The 16,334-nt window shown below is 39.7% G+C and overlaps 1 protein-coding gene across 1 annotated transcript; it reads right to left on the bottom strand.

Annotated features, from left to right (window-relative positions):
- Window positions 1-420: 420 nt before the first annotated feature.
- On the bottom strand, window positions 421-10,571 carry LOC310992974 (integrin alpha-6-like; the record flags this gene model as incomplete). The annotated part of the gene is made up of 24 exons (XM_083981201.1): window positions 421-429; window positions 1,913-2,038; window positions 2,752-2,856; window positions 2,983-3,093; window positions 3,194-3,298; window positions 3,381-3,557; window positions 3,651-3,753; window positions 4,022-4,101; window positions 4,182-4,265; window positions 4,881-5,037; window positions 5,136-5,251; window positions 5,413-5,532; window positions 5,690-5,835; window positions 6,092-6,156; window positions 6,246-6,332; window positions 6,726-6,853; window positions 6,941-7,029; window positions 7,538-7,734; window positions 8,408-8,621; window positions 8,785-8,910; window positions 9,007-9,280; window positions 9,382-9,461; window positions 10,193-10,314; window positions 10,405-10,571. 24 exons carry the CDS (start codon window positions 10,569-10,571, stop codon window positions 421-423), a joined length of 2,988 nt encoding a protein of 995 aa, XP_083837327.1.
- Between the last annotated feature and the right edge of the window lie 5,763 nt (window positions 10,572-16,334).

The following is a 16,334-nucleotide window of genomic DNA, read 5'->3' as shown; positions in this document are numbered from 1 at the left end:
ACTAAATTAACTTTTTAGTTTTTTTTAATCTGTGCAAAAACTTGAAAATCAGTTTTTACACTTTTTTTGTGCATTTCAAACAAAGACATTTCTAAATATCTAAAATAAGGTAGAATGTGTTAGTTAATGATCTTACCTGTGGATAGATGAGCAGCTTCCTCCCTGTTTTGAGTCTTCACTCTTAGCTAAGCGAGTTGGCTGCAGTTCCAATATTGGAGGATTCCAATATTTTTTAAATTAAGCCTTTTTCGTAAAATGTAAAACATTTTTTAAAATTGAAATACAATTGATAGGATCCCAAATGAAAAGCAGATGGAGAAAGAAGAATGTATTGATGCTGTAAAAGGACACTTTTCCTTTGAATGAGGAAACTGAGGAATCCAGTTGGTTGTAACAGACGTTCACTTACAGTCAAATGGGCTATTGCACCTGTACAAATACAAAACATAGCAAGAGAAGGGTTTCATTCTGAATCATGTCCATTTCTGTCAGAAAAAGGAGTATTTTATTACTCATTATGAGGATACCATGATCAAAAAAGGCACTCCTTTGTAAATAATCAATGAAATATTACTGACCAGCAATCAAAAGTTAATGTCTTATTTTGGAATGAAACTCTTTCAAGACAGTAGGGACCACGTTCAAGACTTCACCACAAACACAGTATTATGTTGCACAACAACAAATGAAAAAAAAAGTGTTTCACTGTATTTCAAAGGCAACAGTATTGTAATTGTATGTGCTTTCGATGATCAGCAGTCAGATGAGGATGTGGTGGCTGCAATATTTCCATTGAATTTCAGGAAAATCATTTTTTTGTTTTTACCTCTCATCCATTAGCCACTACTCGCACATTCATTCTTTCATTGTGAAAGTATAACACGACTTTTTTTCATGTTGTCGTAACAATTTTTTTTTGGAATCAAACGAGTGATATTTTCTGCTTCATTAAAAAAATTGAAAGAACATGTCTCTTGTTTCTTTTTCAGCTCTTTATTTTGTCGTTCTTCCAAAAGCTATCAGTAAAAAAAGGATCCATATTTCAAGTATTACCTTTGCAATGAGTTAAAATGCACAATAGTAAAAAACAAACAAACCTAACAAACAGTTCTGTATTAAGTATGCGTCTACATATCATCAATTATCACCATAATGTAGCAGTTTTAATAGTAGCCAGAATCAGACCCTCCACATCTTGTGATCTCAGCTGTGTCAAACCACTGAAGTATCAGGGCGCCCTTGGTTTCTTCTTTTAGCCTTTTAGAGCAGAACTTTCTGGATCTTTATCATCTGAAAGCTTCTTGTGTGGGAGACAGTTGAGATATTCATGCTGGCAAGGATAGAAAATAAAGGATGATCAGTTCATGCTGTGGCATGTAAAGAAATTCATAATGAAAAGTCTCAGATAAAAATCACATCTACAAATTATCTCTTTGAAGAAAACCCATTGTTACATAAAAACAAAAACAAAAAACGACAATAATTAAAGGGGGTATTTGCAAGTTTTCTTTGCCACTGAACGTTTGGCTCAGACGTTTGATGCTGATTTCATAACATTTAGACAGACTGAGCTCTTAATGTCAATGCTGGCTATGTAGCATTATCAGGCTCTATTAAATCTTTGCATATGTGGAATATAGCAGAACTATTTTACCAGTTACTTTTGCACAGTCAACAAAGAAACAGAGCTACGGGGGCGCAGAGTGGAGCAGTGGGTTGAGCAGGCCCTCCATATGCAGAGGCTACAGTCCTCACTGCAGTCGGCCCTGGTTGGAATCCCGCATCAGGCAGCCCTTCCTGTTTCTCTCAACTATACTGTCAAATAAAGGTAAAAGATGCCCAAAAAAATACGGTACTTAAAAACAAAAAAAAAGAAAGAAACAGAGCTGTGTCAGATAAGTGAATTTGTTACCTTCCACATGAAGTAGCCGAAGACTGCCAATATCAGGAGCAAAGCTATGACTGTTAAGAGGATGATCCACCAGGCCACTTTGTTGAGGGTTTTGGTCTTTTTCTCAAAAAACACTGTCAGTCTTACCTGCGGATATTTTAAAGCACATTAAAGGGATAGTTCACCCTAGAATGATATTTCGCTCAATATCTACTCACCCTCATGTTGACTAAGGGCTGGAAGAATTATCAGAATCCACCGTCCCTTCTCTGAGTTACAGGGGGTCTTGGCGTAGCAGTGCATTTCAATGCAACGGTTGCGCAAGGTTCGCACTGATACTGAGACCGACTCGAGTCTCAGTCGGTCAGTATCAGTGCGAACCTTGCGCATGCGCGCTGGCAGCGGAAGACCGGACAACAAACACTAGGAGCTAATGCTACAAACATGCTTGGAATGTGGACTTATTTAATTTTTTCGGGACAATTACGCAATTTGGGGCTTCAGCACAAGACGGACATTACATACGAGCATCATGGAGGTATTTGGATGTTTTTTTGTGTGTGTTTTTTTACGAAGAGCTCTGGTGTCCCTTTGCAACCGTTGCATTGAAATGCACTGCTACGCCGAGACCCCCTGTAACTCAGAGAAGGGACGGTGGACTCTGATAATTCTTCCAGCCCTTAGTCAACATGAGGGTGAGTAGATAATGAGCGAAATATCATTCTAGGGTGAACTATCCCTTTAACAACATCTTCTTTTGGTTAAATGTGAAGTCATTTAATTTCATGCATTGTCTGAACCCAATTGGGAGGAAAAATGTAAAATAAATAGATAAAAAGTCTGCAATGCTCATGCTTTACCTTGGTCACAGGCCTCTCTGGTTTAAGTCCAATATTCTCTGGAGAGTTGTCTAAACTGAGGGCAGCATCCACAACAATGTTAAGATAATTTAAAGAGCTGTAATCCTAAACGGGAGAAACAAAATAAATGAGTGAGTGGTCTCATGTTTTGTAGCTCTGAGTAATAATGATGAACAGGTTGCAGCCAACAACAAAACACACACACACACACATAAATCCAAATTGTGTAACCTCAGTAAAAGTGGTGTTCCACAGTCGTGTGTGCAGAACCACCCTAGCAGTACTGTCCAAGCCCAGCAGAGGGCAGCGTATCTCCACGCACTTCAGTCCATCTGAACAGGTCTGAGGAGGAGAGAGCAACAGGCAGAGGGTCACATTCAACTTCTAACATATTCACTTCAGCTTTTGTCACCTGTGGGTCTCTGATTGATTAAAACCTTACCAATGTTTTGTATTTTCGTCTCGATGGGAGAAATGACAGAAATCCGTCAGTGGAAAGGGGTTCATATTCAGCTTCACGCCTTTTCCTCGAGGAGCCATGCCAACCCTTCACATAAAACATTATCATGTTACAGGGCGTTATGTCTAATTACAACAATAAAACTAAAGGTGCAGACGTGTTTTATTACCTTCATGTGTTTAAGTGGATTGATTTCATGTACAGGCGAGCAGGAGACCGACTGTTCACCTTCACTGGTGATCTGAGTCAGGTACAGGAGCCATTTTCCCACTGAATTCTCCTTTGGCCAGTAGATGTTCAGTGAGGCGTTGGCGAAAGATTTCAATGATCTGCCCAGACTCATAATCTTAAAAAATATTAATTGATTAGTTTTCATCAATTGTCTTGTGTGGAAAAGAAATTTTAGTTGTTTTTTTTTAGCTGTCGTGGTGCCTCTCACCCTGAATTCATATTGAACCGGCGTTCCGATTTCATCCACTGATTTTATGGCACTTTCACCAATCAAGGTTTCACCAAGTGACACTTGGGAAGGTTTGGCTTGTCTAAGAAGCAACCCAACAAACAATTTATTATATACTGTACTATATTTGACATTCTCATCTATCGATCAGAAGCATTACTTACAGTCAGTACCTACCCATATATTTGCATCTCCAGCTCAAAAACCACTCTGGCTAATGCCTCAACTGGTTGTATGGTCTGCACACTTGTCCTACATAAATCAAATAACAAATTGTGATTATTCATAATCATGTGCAGTCAGCAATAACTTGTGCCAGTTTTATCCACCAATCTCCACACTCCACTCACGTTTGAAGTTGCATGGTCACATTGACGTTTTTTGTACTCAGCGAGATTCTGGACGTTGTGAGCATCACATAAAACGTAACCTAAAGGGAACGAAAAAGTCTCATAACAGAGTGTTCAGGTGATGATATAAACATGAGGTAAAGTGATGTCTGATACTCACTTCAGCATCTCTTTTTAAGGGATTTCCCAGTTCACAGTCTATAAATGTTCCATTTTTATTGCTTGTACAAGTCAATTGTGTTTCCTGTGGATACAAATAAACATATGGTGCATGCACATGTATCAATATACAAATAAAGAAAGAAATATAAACAAAGAATTAACAAAATAATTTAACTGTACTGGAAAAAAATAGAGAAAATGTTTAGGGAATTGTGTCAAAAAAAAAAAGTCCTGTATTTTTGATACATTACCTGATGCACTCCATACACCCCCTGTACGTAAACCACCATTCCCCCTCATTGTAGTTTTTATTTTGTAATAGCTTGGTCATCCCCAATTATTATTATTTTGAATATATATATATATTAAATAATGAATTTATTCTTTAATGGACAAAGAAAAAAAAAAGAAAACTCATGTAGGCTGACAGCAACCACACAAAATAAAAAAGTTTTCACTAGATCTGTCGAAGTTATTTTGGTCTTTCAGGGAATCTGTCAGTATTTATCATTGTTTTGGTGAATGTATCATACTAAAAAAAAAAGACATATTTTCCAATTATCAAATACTTGAAAATATATTTTAAGGTACATTTTTAATAAACAAAAAATTGTGATTAATTGTGATTATTATAGACAGTCATCTAATTTTTTGATAGACAGCCCTTGTTACACATTTGTCATTTTTATATACTCACTGCTGCTGTGTTGTGGACCATAGAGGAGTAATGAAGAGTTTCAGGGAGCGTGATGATTATGTGACTCTGGTGAGCATCGTCTCCGTTTCTGTTGGTCACCGTGATCTCTAAGGCGACGTCTTCCGTAGAGGGAGTGATGACTGCTACACCATCTTCTCTAGAGACAAAACCCAGGATGAGAGCGGATGCTGAGGTAACTGTCATTTATGTTGCTCTGTTTGTCTGGTTACTGTTGGTTTACCTTGTTTGCCTTACCTGGCCAGTGATGTGCAAACATCACTTTGTGTTTTTCTGGAGCAGAACTTGTGCTGTAACTCTAGATTACTTTGGCAAATGTTGTCACTGCCACAGCCCTTGTTTATTAGGATGATCTGTGAAACACAACAGAGCAGGAATTATCTATTTAGACTATGTGGATTATAACTTAAAAAAAACAAACATAGCTTGGTCTGGTCTCCAACACAAACAGACATATTTCTAAAAGAGTTAAATTGACAAACACTAACAAATGGACACACACACATTGGTGTACCTCTGAGACACTGGTGTCGTTTTGGTAGAGGTTGAGGACAGGACCTGCCCCACTTGTCGCACCCGACAGAGACATTGAGACAGAGATTGGGATTCTGGACAGCTTATCTATGATATCACGCTGGAACAGAAGAGATTTATTTTGGTTTAATATGTGCTGCTTGATGTTTAATGGGTTCACTTAATGGACACTTTTTTCTCGGGTGTCCCAATAACAGTGACACAACATACGCAGCACCAGGATTCATTACTTTTACTCATTATTATTGAGACAGTACCAGAAGTCGGAGCTCAGCGTCAGTGCAGATTTTCCTTCCTTGTCCTGACAGCTCCAGTTTCCCATGAGTCAAACCACGAAAGTCGATTCTGGGAGGAAGCCCGGCTTTCCTCTTGTCAGCGTCAGCCTCAAAGGTGTAGTTGAGCACTACAGAGGAAACATGAAAGACTGATTATTACCACAACTGCTGTTATAAACAAGTTACGTTCCCAAACACCATTCCTACTGCTGCTACTAACTTGTGCAGCAGTTGCTACTACTGTTACTGCCAATATAACTCTCCAAGGATCTAAAGCATACCATATATCATATGCATATACAGAAAGCTTCAAAATGCAAAAAAACGTAGACTAGGCCTACAGTATAGCAAAAAGAGACGTGAACTGACAATTAGGAAACTTACTCAGTTTGGGGTTGAATGATGCTCGATGTGCTGTATAGGTGAAACATGCCTGAGCTGCAAAAACACTTGACAGAAATGTGTGCAAATGGACGTCAGGGTCAGAAGCCAAAAAGCCTGCAATTACACAATGTCATAGTGTTAGAGTTGACCCTACCATGTGCTTTTATCACACTCTTCCTTTGTGATGTCTATTTCTTTCGGTGTCACCAGAGAGATGCTGACACTGACCACTGGCCTTGCTCTGCAAGAGAGGCAACAAAGGAAGGACAGGGCTTCATAAATGACTTGGTTTGGGATCTGAGATAGTAAAACAGTTGTAAAAAGCAACAAAGGAACTGAAACTCAATGAAACTTGAAAAAAAAAAACATTTAATCATCTTCTAGGTCTGATAAAGCACCATGAAACTTAGACTTAAGATTTAATTAAAAAAGCTGTATATTATTTCAAAACTCAATAAGCAAGTACAAATTGTGAAAAAACGCCTAGGAAAAGACATGAAAAACAAACCAAAACATGTAAACGGTGAGCAAAATGATAAAACAAAGCAAATAAACAATAAACATCTGTGAGTCTCTTCTGGGCAATGTTTAACTTGAACACTTAATATGAGAGCATTTCATTTTGTGAAATTACCTGTAAACAAAAACTGAATCGGAGAGGGATCCCACAGCCAAATCAGGATACTGATTATCGTCCACATCCAAGTTGCCGGACAGAGAATATCCAAACAGTTTCATTTTGTCAGATCCAGATGTTAGTACCTATAAAGAAGACAGAATATCAGATCTGTTCTTTCACATATTTTAAACAAAATTTAAATTGTGACAGACGAACCCGACAAACCTCACCTGTGCTGGCTTTTGGTGGATACCATTTGATGAGCCACAGTAGATATATACCCGGCCATCACCATCGTATGGCGCCCCCACAGCAATGTCTGTCAGCAAAGAACAACATTTAGTGTGATGACAACAAAAATTGCAGTTTAGCACTTAATCACTGGTCCCAAAATGCTAAAAGTTTGTTTGCAGTTGAGTCTCTTTTGGATGCAGAAGTTTGGATTTAACTATATGTGGCAAGGTGAAGAGGGCCCAGGTGGGGATTGAACCCACACCTCCTGGGTAATAGTCATGCACGCTTGCCAGTCACCCATAGGACATCCCCTTGGCCAAGTAGCCAGGGCGCATGATCAATTGGAGGCAAAGAGACAAGAACCTCAACTGTCACATATAACTGCATTACAAATGTAGAATATGTAGCATTTGTGTGGTATGAACTTGCATCATTGCTAAGAGCTTTCTTTCTCTTATCAATCAAATTATAAACAGTCAAGTTTTCCTACTTGGCAACACTTATGATTTTGTTGTTGTGTAATTACCAGACACAAAGAATTTACATTACTTTCGAATAAGCCCCTCATATATTTAACATTAAAATGACACAACCTCCATAGCCGTCTTGATTGATATCTCCTATATTTTCCACTGCAAGGCCGAACATCGAGTCTCTGTGTCCAAGAAGCTGCGTTGGGACAACATCCTTCCAGTTTTTTCCCTTGTTGTTGATGTAGACGTAGACGGCTCCTCCAACCGTACCATTTTGGTCAAAGAACTGTGGTGCTCCTACAGCAAGGTCCTCCCACCTGCAGTAACATGACAGAAACAGGGAGCTATGTTTGTTTTGGCACAGCACTTGAGTAATGAGCTATTAAACTATTTACTAAAGGTTTTGTCTTGTAGATTGTGTTACTGTGTATAGAAACCGGAATGGCACTTAGTTGAGCACATACTTCCACCGAAGCTGAACATTTTCACTGACACATCTGGATTATCATCTGGATCTGAGCTAAATTTCACTAACCTAAAGATGTCAGTGTTATATAGTATATATTTTCAATATATATATAACCTTGTCAGAGTGTCCCTGGGCAAGACACTGAACCCACACTTGCCCTCCGATGTATCACCGGATGTATGAATGTGTGTGATTGATTAGCCCCCAAAAAGCCTGTCTGCAAACAGAGGTGTATGAATGTGTTTACGAAAGGGTGGATGCGACAAAAACAGTGCAAAGTGCTTTGAGGGACTAGAAAAGTGCAAGTCCATTTAAGCTAATAAGTGCAGGTCCATTTACCTTTACTATTTACAAAGGATCTCCCAAAAAAAATCCTACGATGGTCATATTGGTGCTAATTAAAGGCCATGATGTCAAATATGAAGATATTATTCAAGAAACAAGATTTTCTTTGACAGTCTACAGAGTGCCATAAAATAGGCTACCTGAACTTATGTAGACAGTTCTTATGTAAAACCTACCCATCACCATTTAAATCTACCACTGCCACGTCGTAGCCGAAGGAGGAGGCCAGGCCTGGACCGGAGAGTACAACCTCCACAGACAAACTTCTCTTTGCCACAGGATCCTTCTTCAGAAACGCCACCTGGCCGCTGTAGTTCCCTCGAGGCGCTCCTGATACGATCGTCAGCTCACCCTTCCTGACCAGGGCCATGCCAGAGTCAGTGGAGAAACCTGGACAGCAAAGAAATTAAGTTAGTTTTATGTTCTTCTTCTGAATTTGGCTGAAATCACAATAAAGCTCATCAACTTTACAATGATTCATTAATCATTAGATTTATGAAGAAAAGTGCAACTTTAAATACCATAATCAACTCTGACTAGACTAGAAACTGACCCAGGTAGCTGTTGTCCTTGAGAGGAATGAGCTTTGGGTTGAACAGGTCGATGTCCCCAGTTTCACGTGGGTCTTCATCCAAGTTGTCGATGTCCTGGTTGTCCAAGTCCTCCAGTCGCACAATCCCTGTAAGCACATCGCAAAATGAAATACAAGATGGTGAAATTTAAAAAAGTTCTGCAGAAAACACCCGATCTATATCGCTGTAAGTGTTATTTCTACCTTTCCACTGGTAAGCCCCAGGTGCTCCGAACACCAGGGATCTGTTGTCCTTTGCAAAAGACGCTCCGTGGCCTTGTTGGCAGTATCCAAACCACTCGTGGTCATTGTGACGTCTGCCGAGGTGGTCAGAATCACAAACTACCCTTCTCCACGACCTTTGTTCATTCCCCACCTTCAGGTCATCTCCTAGGAGGTAGCACTGACCCGTCAGCACCAGTTGAGGGTCACTGCTGCTCGGACGCGGGCTCCACCGCTTGTACCGATGAGCGCAAGTCTTCAGGGGAAGGGGATGAAACACAAAAAAAAATCACAAAATCTGTCAATCATTTCATTCTAATCTGCATTTGTCCTTTCAATGTGGAGTGTTTCACTTACCATCACATTTTGACCAGGGCCTTGGCTCGTCACACTGATTCCCATCCACTGGCCGTCTACGCCTTTACTGTCGAGGAACGCTAGTGAAATAAACAAGCTGAGTTCACTGTGTGTCTCCAATATGTAATTATAGTAAAATTACAATAATTAAAATAAACCTGCTTTCAAACAACTACTTGAGAAAAATGCACATATTTGGACAAACGTCTTTAAAGTATCAAAGTACAGCTGTAAAATGCACCTTTTGCTTGGTGTCATTATATATGTAGGTTATAACATAGTTAATACTGATACATTAGTCTATAAGCAGCATGTCAACCAGTTTTAAGTAGCCTACTTTATATAGCCTAAAGTTTGATCCAGAGGGTCCCAGTCGATGTGTCACAAAATAAATCTGAAGGGTGATGAATGCGACGAAAAAATAAAAATGACTAAATTATGCAGCATGAAATGTGGATTAATTGTTTGAACCTCTGTGGCTCAGACATTATAAACTAGAAGAGAAAATAAAACCAAAAGTATGGGAGCCGGTGATTTAATCTATGATGACAATTTTACCACAAATTGTGTTATAGGTAAAGTCTTAATTTGACAAGAAACAGATAAATATCAAAATAAAATAGCCTAAAGGGTGATATTTTCCTCTGAATTGTAGTTGAGTAAAATGGTACAAGAGCATTAAATGACTGAAAACAAATAAAGTACCTTGAAGTTTCAGTAGTGGAGTATGTAATTTACTCATGATATGAATGTATGGCTTTAAACATACCAAGATAACGCATGTGATTTCAGTTAGAATAAGCAAACAAACCTTCATTATCAAACTCAATGGGCTGACAGCGCTCGGATGTTGTGGTCAGATCACACCGGTAAACGACACCTGTAACATTCACCTGGTTGAGGTGTTTCGATCGTGGAGCTCCAACCAGTAATCTGAAGGCAAATACCTCAAACAGTGAGACAGATACAGAATCCTACTGAATTTACTTACATTTAAATCGAGTATAGCTCATTTCTACTCACAGTGTCTTTCTGGTTGGACTCAGCTGCCGGTGAAAGGCAACAGAAAAACCAAACAAGCTTCCTGGATCCCCACTCCTCCGCAGCACATTCCCAGTGTCTAGGTTAAAAGCTGAAACTTTAAAGTAGCAAACACTCCACAGGTAGACCAAGAACCAGAGCTTCGCCATGATTAAAATATGTAATAAGCTATTTCACAGAGGGGATGTAGACACTTATCAAACAGGGAATGCTGACAGGTGCTAACTGGCTCATTGTAGACACACACAAGTAAGGTGTGGTGGTGAGAAATGTATCGCGACAGTGACAACGCTGGGCAGTTCAGCTTTATGAGCTGATAAGTGTAGTTAATATTAACCAATCCTGCTTTGATGGAAGTCAAACAGAGGTGCACACCCATGAGCAACAGCCCTCTCTGCTGAGTGAGCACTGATTGAGCATTAATCATAGCTGGATATTTAGAAAAATTACACAATACTGCTTGTTATTGTCTCTGCAAAAAGCAATGAAGATGAGTAAACATGCACGTGACTGAACATCATGGGAACTTCTTTGACGGTAATATACTGAGCACTCGTGATTACCTGTTCTGAAACAACCTGCTGCTCATTCACTCACACCCTCCTCTCTGTAGAGAAACTGTGTTTACTATTTAATTGTGAATCATTATTCTTTTAGAATAGAATAGAATAGAATAGAAAGACTTTATTGTCCACCGTAGTGGAAATTTGTCTTCTGCCTCTCCAAGACAACAAAGCATTAAACAATCAAAGCACTCCACAGCATACACATAAAAGACATAGAAACATGTCTTTTTATGATGTTGTAATCTAATGTAATTTTCTTTCACACAAAAGCTCTACAGGTATACTCATGGTGATCTGGTGTTAAAGTGGATCAGCTAATCCTGCACTCGGACATTACAGTTTAGCTAAAAGGATATACGAAGCCAATCATGCGTGTATGTCATGAGGGCCTTGCACATACAGATCTACAAACCTGCTGCTCTCAGTGCAACACCTCCAAAATAAGTGTTGCTCAATCACGCCTATTTGGCCTCACTGAGCTAACCAATCACTGTAACAATTGCAATTGTAGTATCATGGTTATTTTGTCACTAAAACTCAGAGAGTAGCTGTAAAAAGTATCAAACACCAGTTGTGACCAGGTGTCCCACTTTGTGCAGGACTGCACAGCAATTTCATCCCTTGTCCCCACATCACACATTGAGACAATGTCCTGCATTTTGATTAGCTCTAAGTTTGTTTGCATTTTTAAAACCTGCTCTAGTTTTCAAGACACTGCACTGCAAGACTGACGTTTTTGTTGTTGTTGTAAAATATCACTCTAAATCAGTCAGTCAGGGCATGCAGGTGAAATGCAGGTTAGCCTGTCACTCTCTTCATCTGTGCTTCCTTGCTGTTTTTGGAAACCTGACAAATTGATGGAGGCCACGACGAACTAAAATAGGTGCTACAGCTACATCGAAATACCAGAGGATAGTCACAGAGAGTTTTTTGTTTGTCTTCTCGGTCACTCTGCTTTCTCTGCACTCTCAAAATCCCTGTGAGTGAACTGCCCTACTTTGTGATGCAGTCTTGCATTTGCAGGATGAAAAGCCCCAGCAGTATAATCGAAACCTACCGTCTTTGTTTTTATTTTAGAAAATATCATCATTGTTGACTCCTCGCATTGGTAATGATTGTCCCACATTGTTGCACATAAAAACAGTCTTTGTCTCACATTTGGTTGTTGGGGGGGGATCTGGTACGAGGACTGTGAGAATCCACTGACACCACTGACCCTCAGAGGAACTGGTGGACTAAACTTTATGACACATACAAAGATAATGGTTTGAGTTTGGCTCACACGCTCTACAGCATCACAACCACTCACTGTATGACTTCCTGTCTCAGAGATGGATGTGTGAAAATAGAGAGAGCACCCTGTCTTTACTTATGTTACAATAACGTAATCTATATGAGATTGTTTGGCCAATGCTTTCACCTGCCGACAGTACACACACACACACACACACACACACACACACACACACACACACACACACACACACACACACACACACACACACACACACACACACACACACACACACACACACACACACACACACACACACACACACACACACACACACACACACACACACACACACACACACACACACAGCTGCACTATGATGCAACATGTATGAGCAGTTATTTACAGTGTTTGCACAGCGGCGTCAGGGGAGTGGTTCTGACCTTCACAGGTTGAGACAGTGGGAGAGTTTCTCAAGTCACCGGTCTCACGTACGTCTCTGTAAAAAGGTGTGAGGGACTGATTTCCGCTAACATGCCTGTTTTTACGACACCGGGGTTGATAGTCATGCACCACTTTCATCTTTCTGTCCGCAGACATCACACTTGCAAACTGCAGGTTATATGTGTATGTTAAAACTAATATTATGGTGTTTTTAGTTTTAATCGTTTTAAATAAAGTTTGAATGCAACATGCAGTATGTAATTACATTACTGCTCTTGCATTGAATTAAAGTATCAGTGATGATCTTAGGAAGTTAAAGAAATAAATTAAACAGGACAATATCAAATAATCTCTCTATTGCCGTTAGTTATCTTAGTTTAGCACAATGATTAGAAGCAGTGGGAGGCAGCTACAATGACTGTGTCTGAAAGCAGGTAAGGAATAGGTATTGTTGTAGGCTATATTGATTTGCGATAAACAGGTGCTCATCCAGGAAGGCAGCATTCAAAACTAAGTGGTTTCGCTAAATTTAGCTCACAGGGGTTTCTTGTAACTAGCTCCATTTCCTGTTGATGCCCAGAGTCTTGTACGTTTTGAGTAAACATGCATGGTGGTCTGTCGGAGGCTGAGAAAATAGCCAGCCACAGCCTGCGTATCACAGCTCAGCTACTGCGTGTGGTTTCGCTGGTTGCTTCACATGCATGGACTTGCACATACCACAGAGCAGTGAAACTGAATAAAAAGGAAAAAACCTTTGCTGACTCAAACAAACAATTTTAATGTCAGCAGTTGCACATTTGTCTATTGTTAGCCTTAATGGACAGAAACAAAGTCCATGGGTCTTTTGTTTGTCAATAAACAGTTGCTCTTTGTAGCACTGTAACAAATGTCATGTTCATACCCAGTGACGCTTTGTTGCTAGTACACACAGTGAAGTGCAGACCACTGCTCCACGCCCACTCAGGCCGACTGACACATTTCACTCAAGTGGCAACGTATTTAAGATTCTTCCTCATTTATTTTACATTTATCTAAGTGTATATAACACAATCATTGCAGTGCAATTTGAAACTGAAGGATAAACACACTTTGATCTTTCTTTGTCTCCATATAAATCGGTGTTGGCTGTTGATTGTAGTTTCAGAGAGAAGACAGACTAAAATCTGATAGTTTGGCAGAGCTCTATTTATGTAACACGTAGGTGCAGACTGTGGCTGCTCTCCTAGTTTCTGAGATGAGAAGATGACGTGTTTGCTCTGAAGTGGTAAAGGTACACCGGTTGACTTGTGTACAGCAAACTTTTATCATCAAAGCACATTGTTGGCTACTACTGCTTTCAAGGAGGAAGGAGCTTCATAGACCTATGCATTCATTTCTTACTCTCTATTTCATTTTATTTGTTGTCCTATGTTTCATTGAGTGATTGAGTCGAACAAGGACACATATTTAAGAATTCAACAGCTTTTAGCATTTCTTTTTGTTTTTGCGGGTAACACACTTCCTGGTATAGTAGTGGTTTTAGTAACCATAACCGAGGATGCCGAAAACAAGATGACGGCTTAAAAAGGTGGAAAACAGGAAATCAGCTCATCTTAAATAACACAATCGTTGAAATTAGGCTTTTTTAAAAGTCACACTGATAGTTTTGGTTTCTGTTTCTGTTACAGATTTTTCCAAATCAGCGATGGTTCAGTTGAAACCAAACTCTTTTTTTTTTTTTTGAATAAAGGATTGACATCAAATTTGTCAGACTTGTATTTCTGTCTTTCATATTTCCTCAGCACATACGTTTAATAGCTGAGTGGTGTGAATGCCACAGATGTCACGTACTAAATGGTCGAACAGTTGATGCTTGTGCACGTTGACCTGGTTAGCAAGCGCATGTGGTGAAATTAGGCAAGCTAGGCAGTTCATGGCCATGTCACTGCACAGGCAATCGGTGTCAGCTCAAAACCTCACATACATACAAAAAGAGAAAGGGCAGCTGACTCTGGTACAGAATTTTACATTTGTTCTTCAATACATGCTTTTAGTACACCCTGAATGGAAGTGGAAGTTTTTTTTATTCTAGACTGCCAACTAAAACAAGAGTATGAGTCTACAGTCTTTCCAGCAGCTCTGTAAAACAATGGCATTTTTAACTAAATGCCAATGACAACCCTGCTACCTTGGCCAAGATTAGATTAAGATTAGAAGCTTTATTGTCATCATATTGACACAGTGCATCAACATGACAGAATTCAAGGTGCTACTCCAGTCATTGCAATAAAAGAAACACTTCTATAAAAATAAATTACATATAAAAGAATAAAATTAGGACACATGTACCACACAATATAAATAAAAGCTTAGAGGGTGGACCGAGGGAGTAGAGGGTGTGCAGGGTGGGGTATCACACATGGGGGGTGGCAGCCAAGGTTTTTCCAGGTTATTGGTTGTAAGGGGTGCGTATTGCCCAGGGAAAGAAACTGTCTGTCAGTCTGGTGGTGCGGGATTTAATTGACCTGTAGCGCCTTCCCGAGGGCAGCTGGTTGAACAGGTGAAGAGCTGGGTGGGCGGAGTCCTTGAGGATGGATCTGGTCCTGCTGAGGCAGCGGGAGTTGGAGATGCTTTCCAGAGAGGGTCTTTTGGGCTGTGTTGATGACCCTCTGAAGAGCTTTCTTGTCTGCTGCTGTTTTCTGATCTCAATGGGACCTCCAGGTTAAATAAAAATTAAATAGATAATAACACGCTAACATGCTCATATTGACATAGCTGGTATGTAGACAAAAAGCACCATCTCAGTTGTTAGCGGTGGACTGACCGACAGTCCACTAACTCCGTATTTGGGACATGAAAGCAGTTGCTCTTCTCCAGACTTTATCTGATTGAACTTAAATACTCTATCTCAGGCCGTTATGTGTTATGAAATGTATAGCACAACGTTTTCATCAGCATTACCAAGCTGTGATCCACATAGAGACATAAAAGCTTAGGTCTGCAACACTTCATGCAATCTGTGCAGTTTTGCGGTGGACTGTTCTTTTTTCTATTTCATAATCACTTCTCACCTTTCAGGGAGTTGCTAAAAAGTTGTGGCTTTCTTGGCACACAGACTTTTATTATAAGTGCTTGAGCCTGAAAGTCACTTCAGAGAAAAAAAAAACACGTTACATGTTGTTCATGAATCAAATGAATTAGGCATCTCCATTTCTCTTCATGTCAGAGATCAAAGGTTTATGTTGCTGCAGGTGGCAGCTGTTCACGCTTGCCGTCCTGCTCGAAGTTTCCACGAACACGAACCCTTAATGTCTTTTTCACTGTTGATGGTTCCTGTGACACAAACTGCAGGAGGACCAGTGAGAAAAAACCCACTGCACTTTCTAATTTATTGCAGTGTCTTGAGGAATTTAGTATAACAATGGATGATAATCAGTTGAAGAAAAAATACAGTAACAATAACACACTGAAAAGTACTCTGTTGAGTGCTGAATTAGAATTAATGCAATCATGCATGGAAATTCATCCAGTTATCAAATCTTTATAAGAAAAGTAACAAGTAACTACAGGTGAAAACAATATTGGAGTGGAGTTATAGTGTAAAGTACCTCAAGATTACACCTAACATTGTTGTCAAAGCTTTATCATGCCTGTTTAAACTGACTCAAAACAAAACCTTACCACACAGA

Source organism: Trachurus trachurus (assembly GCF_905171665.1).
Source record: "Trachurus trachurus genome assembly, chromosome: 10".
NCBI lineage: Eukaryota > Metazoa > Chordata > Actinopteri > Carangiformes > Carangidae > Trachurus > Trachurus trachurus.
Note: the sequence above shows the minus strand (reverse complement) of the source record. Positions and strands in the feature narration are given on the sequence as shown.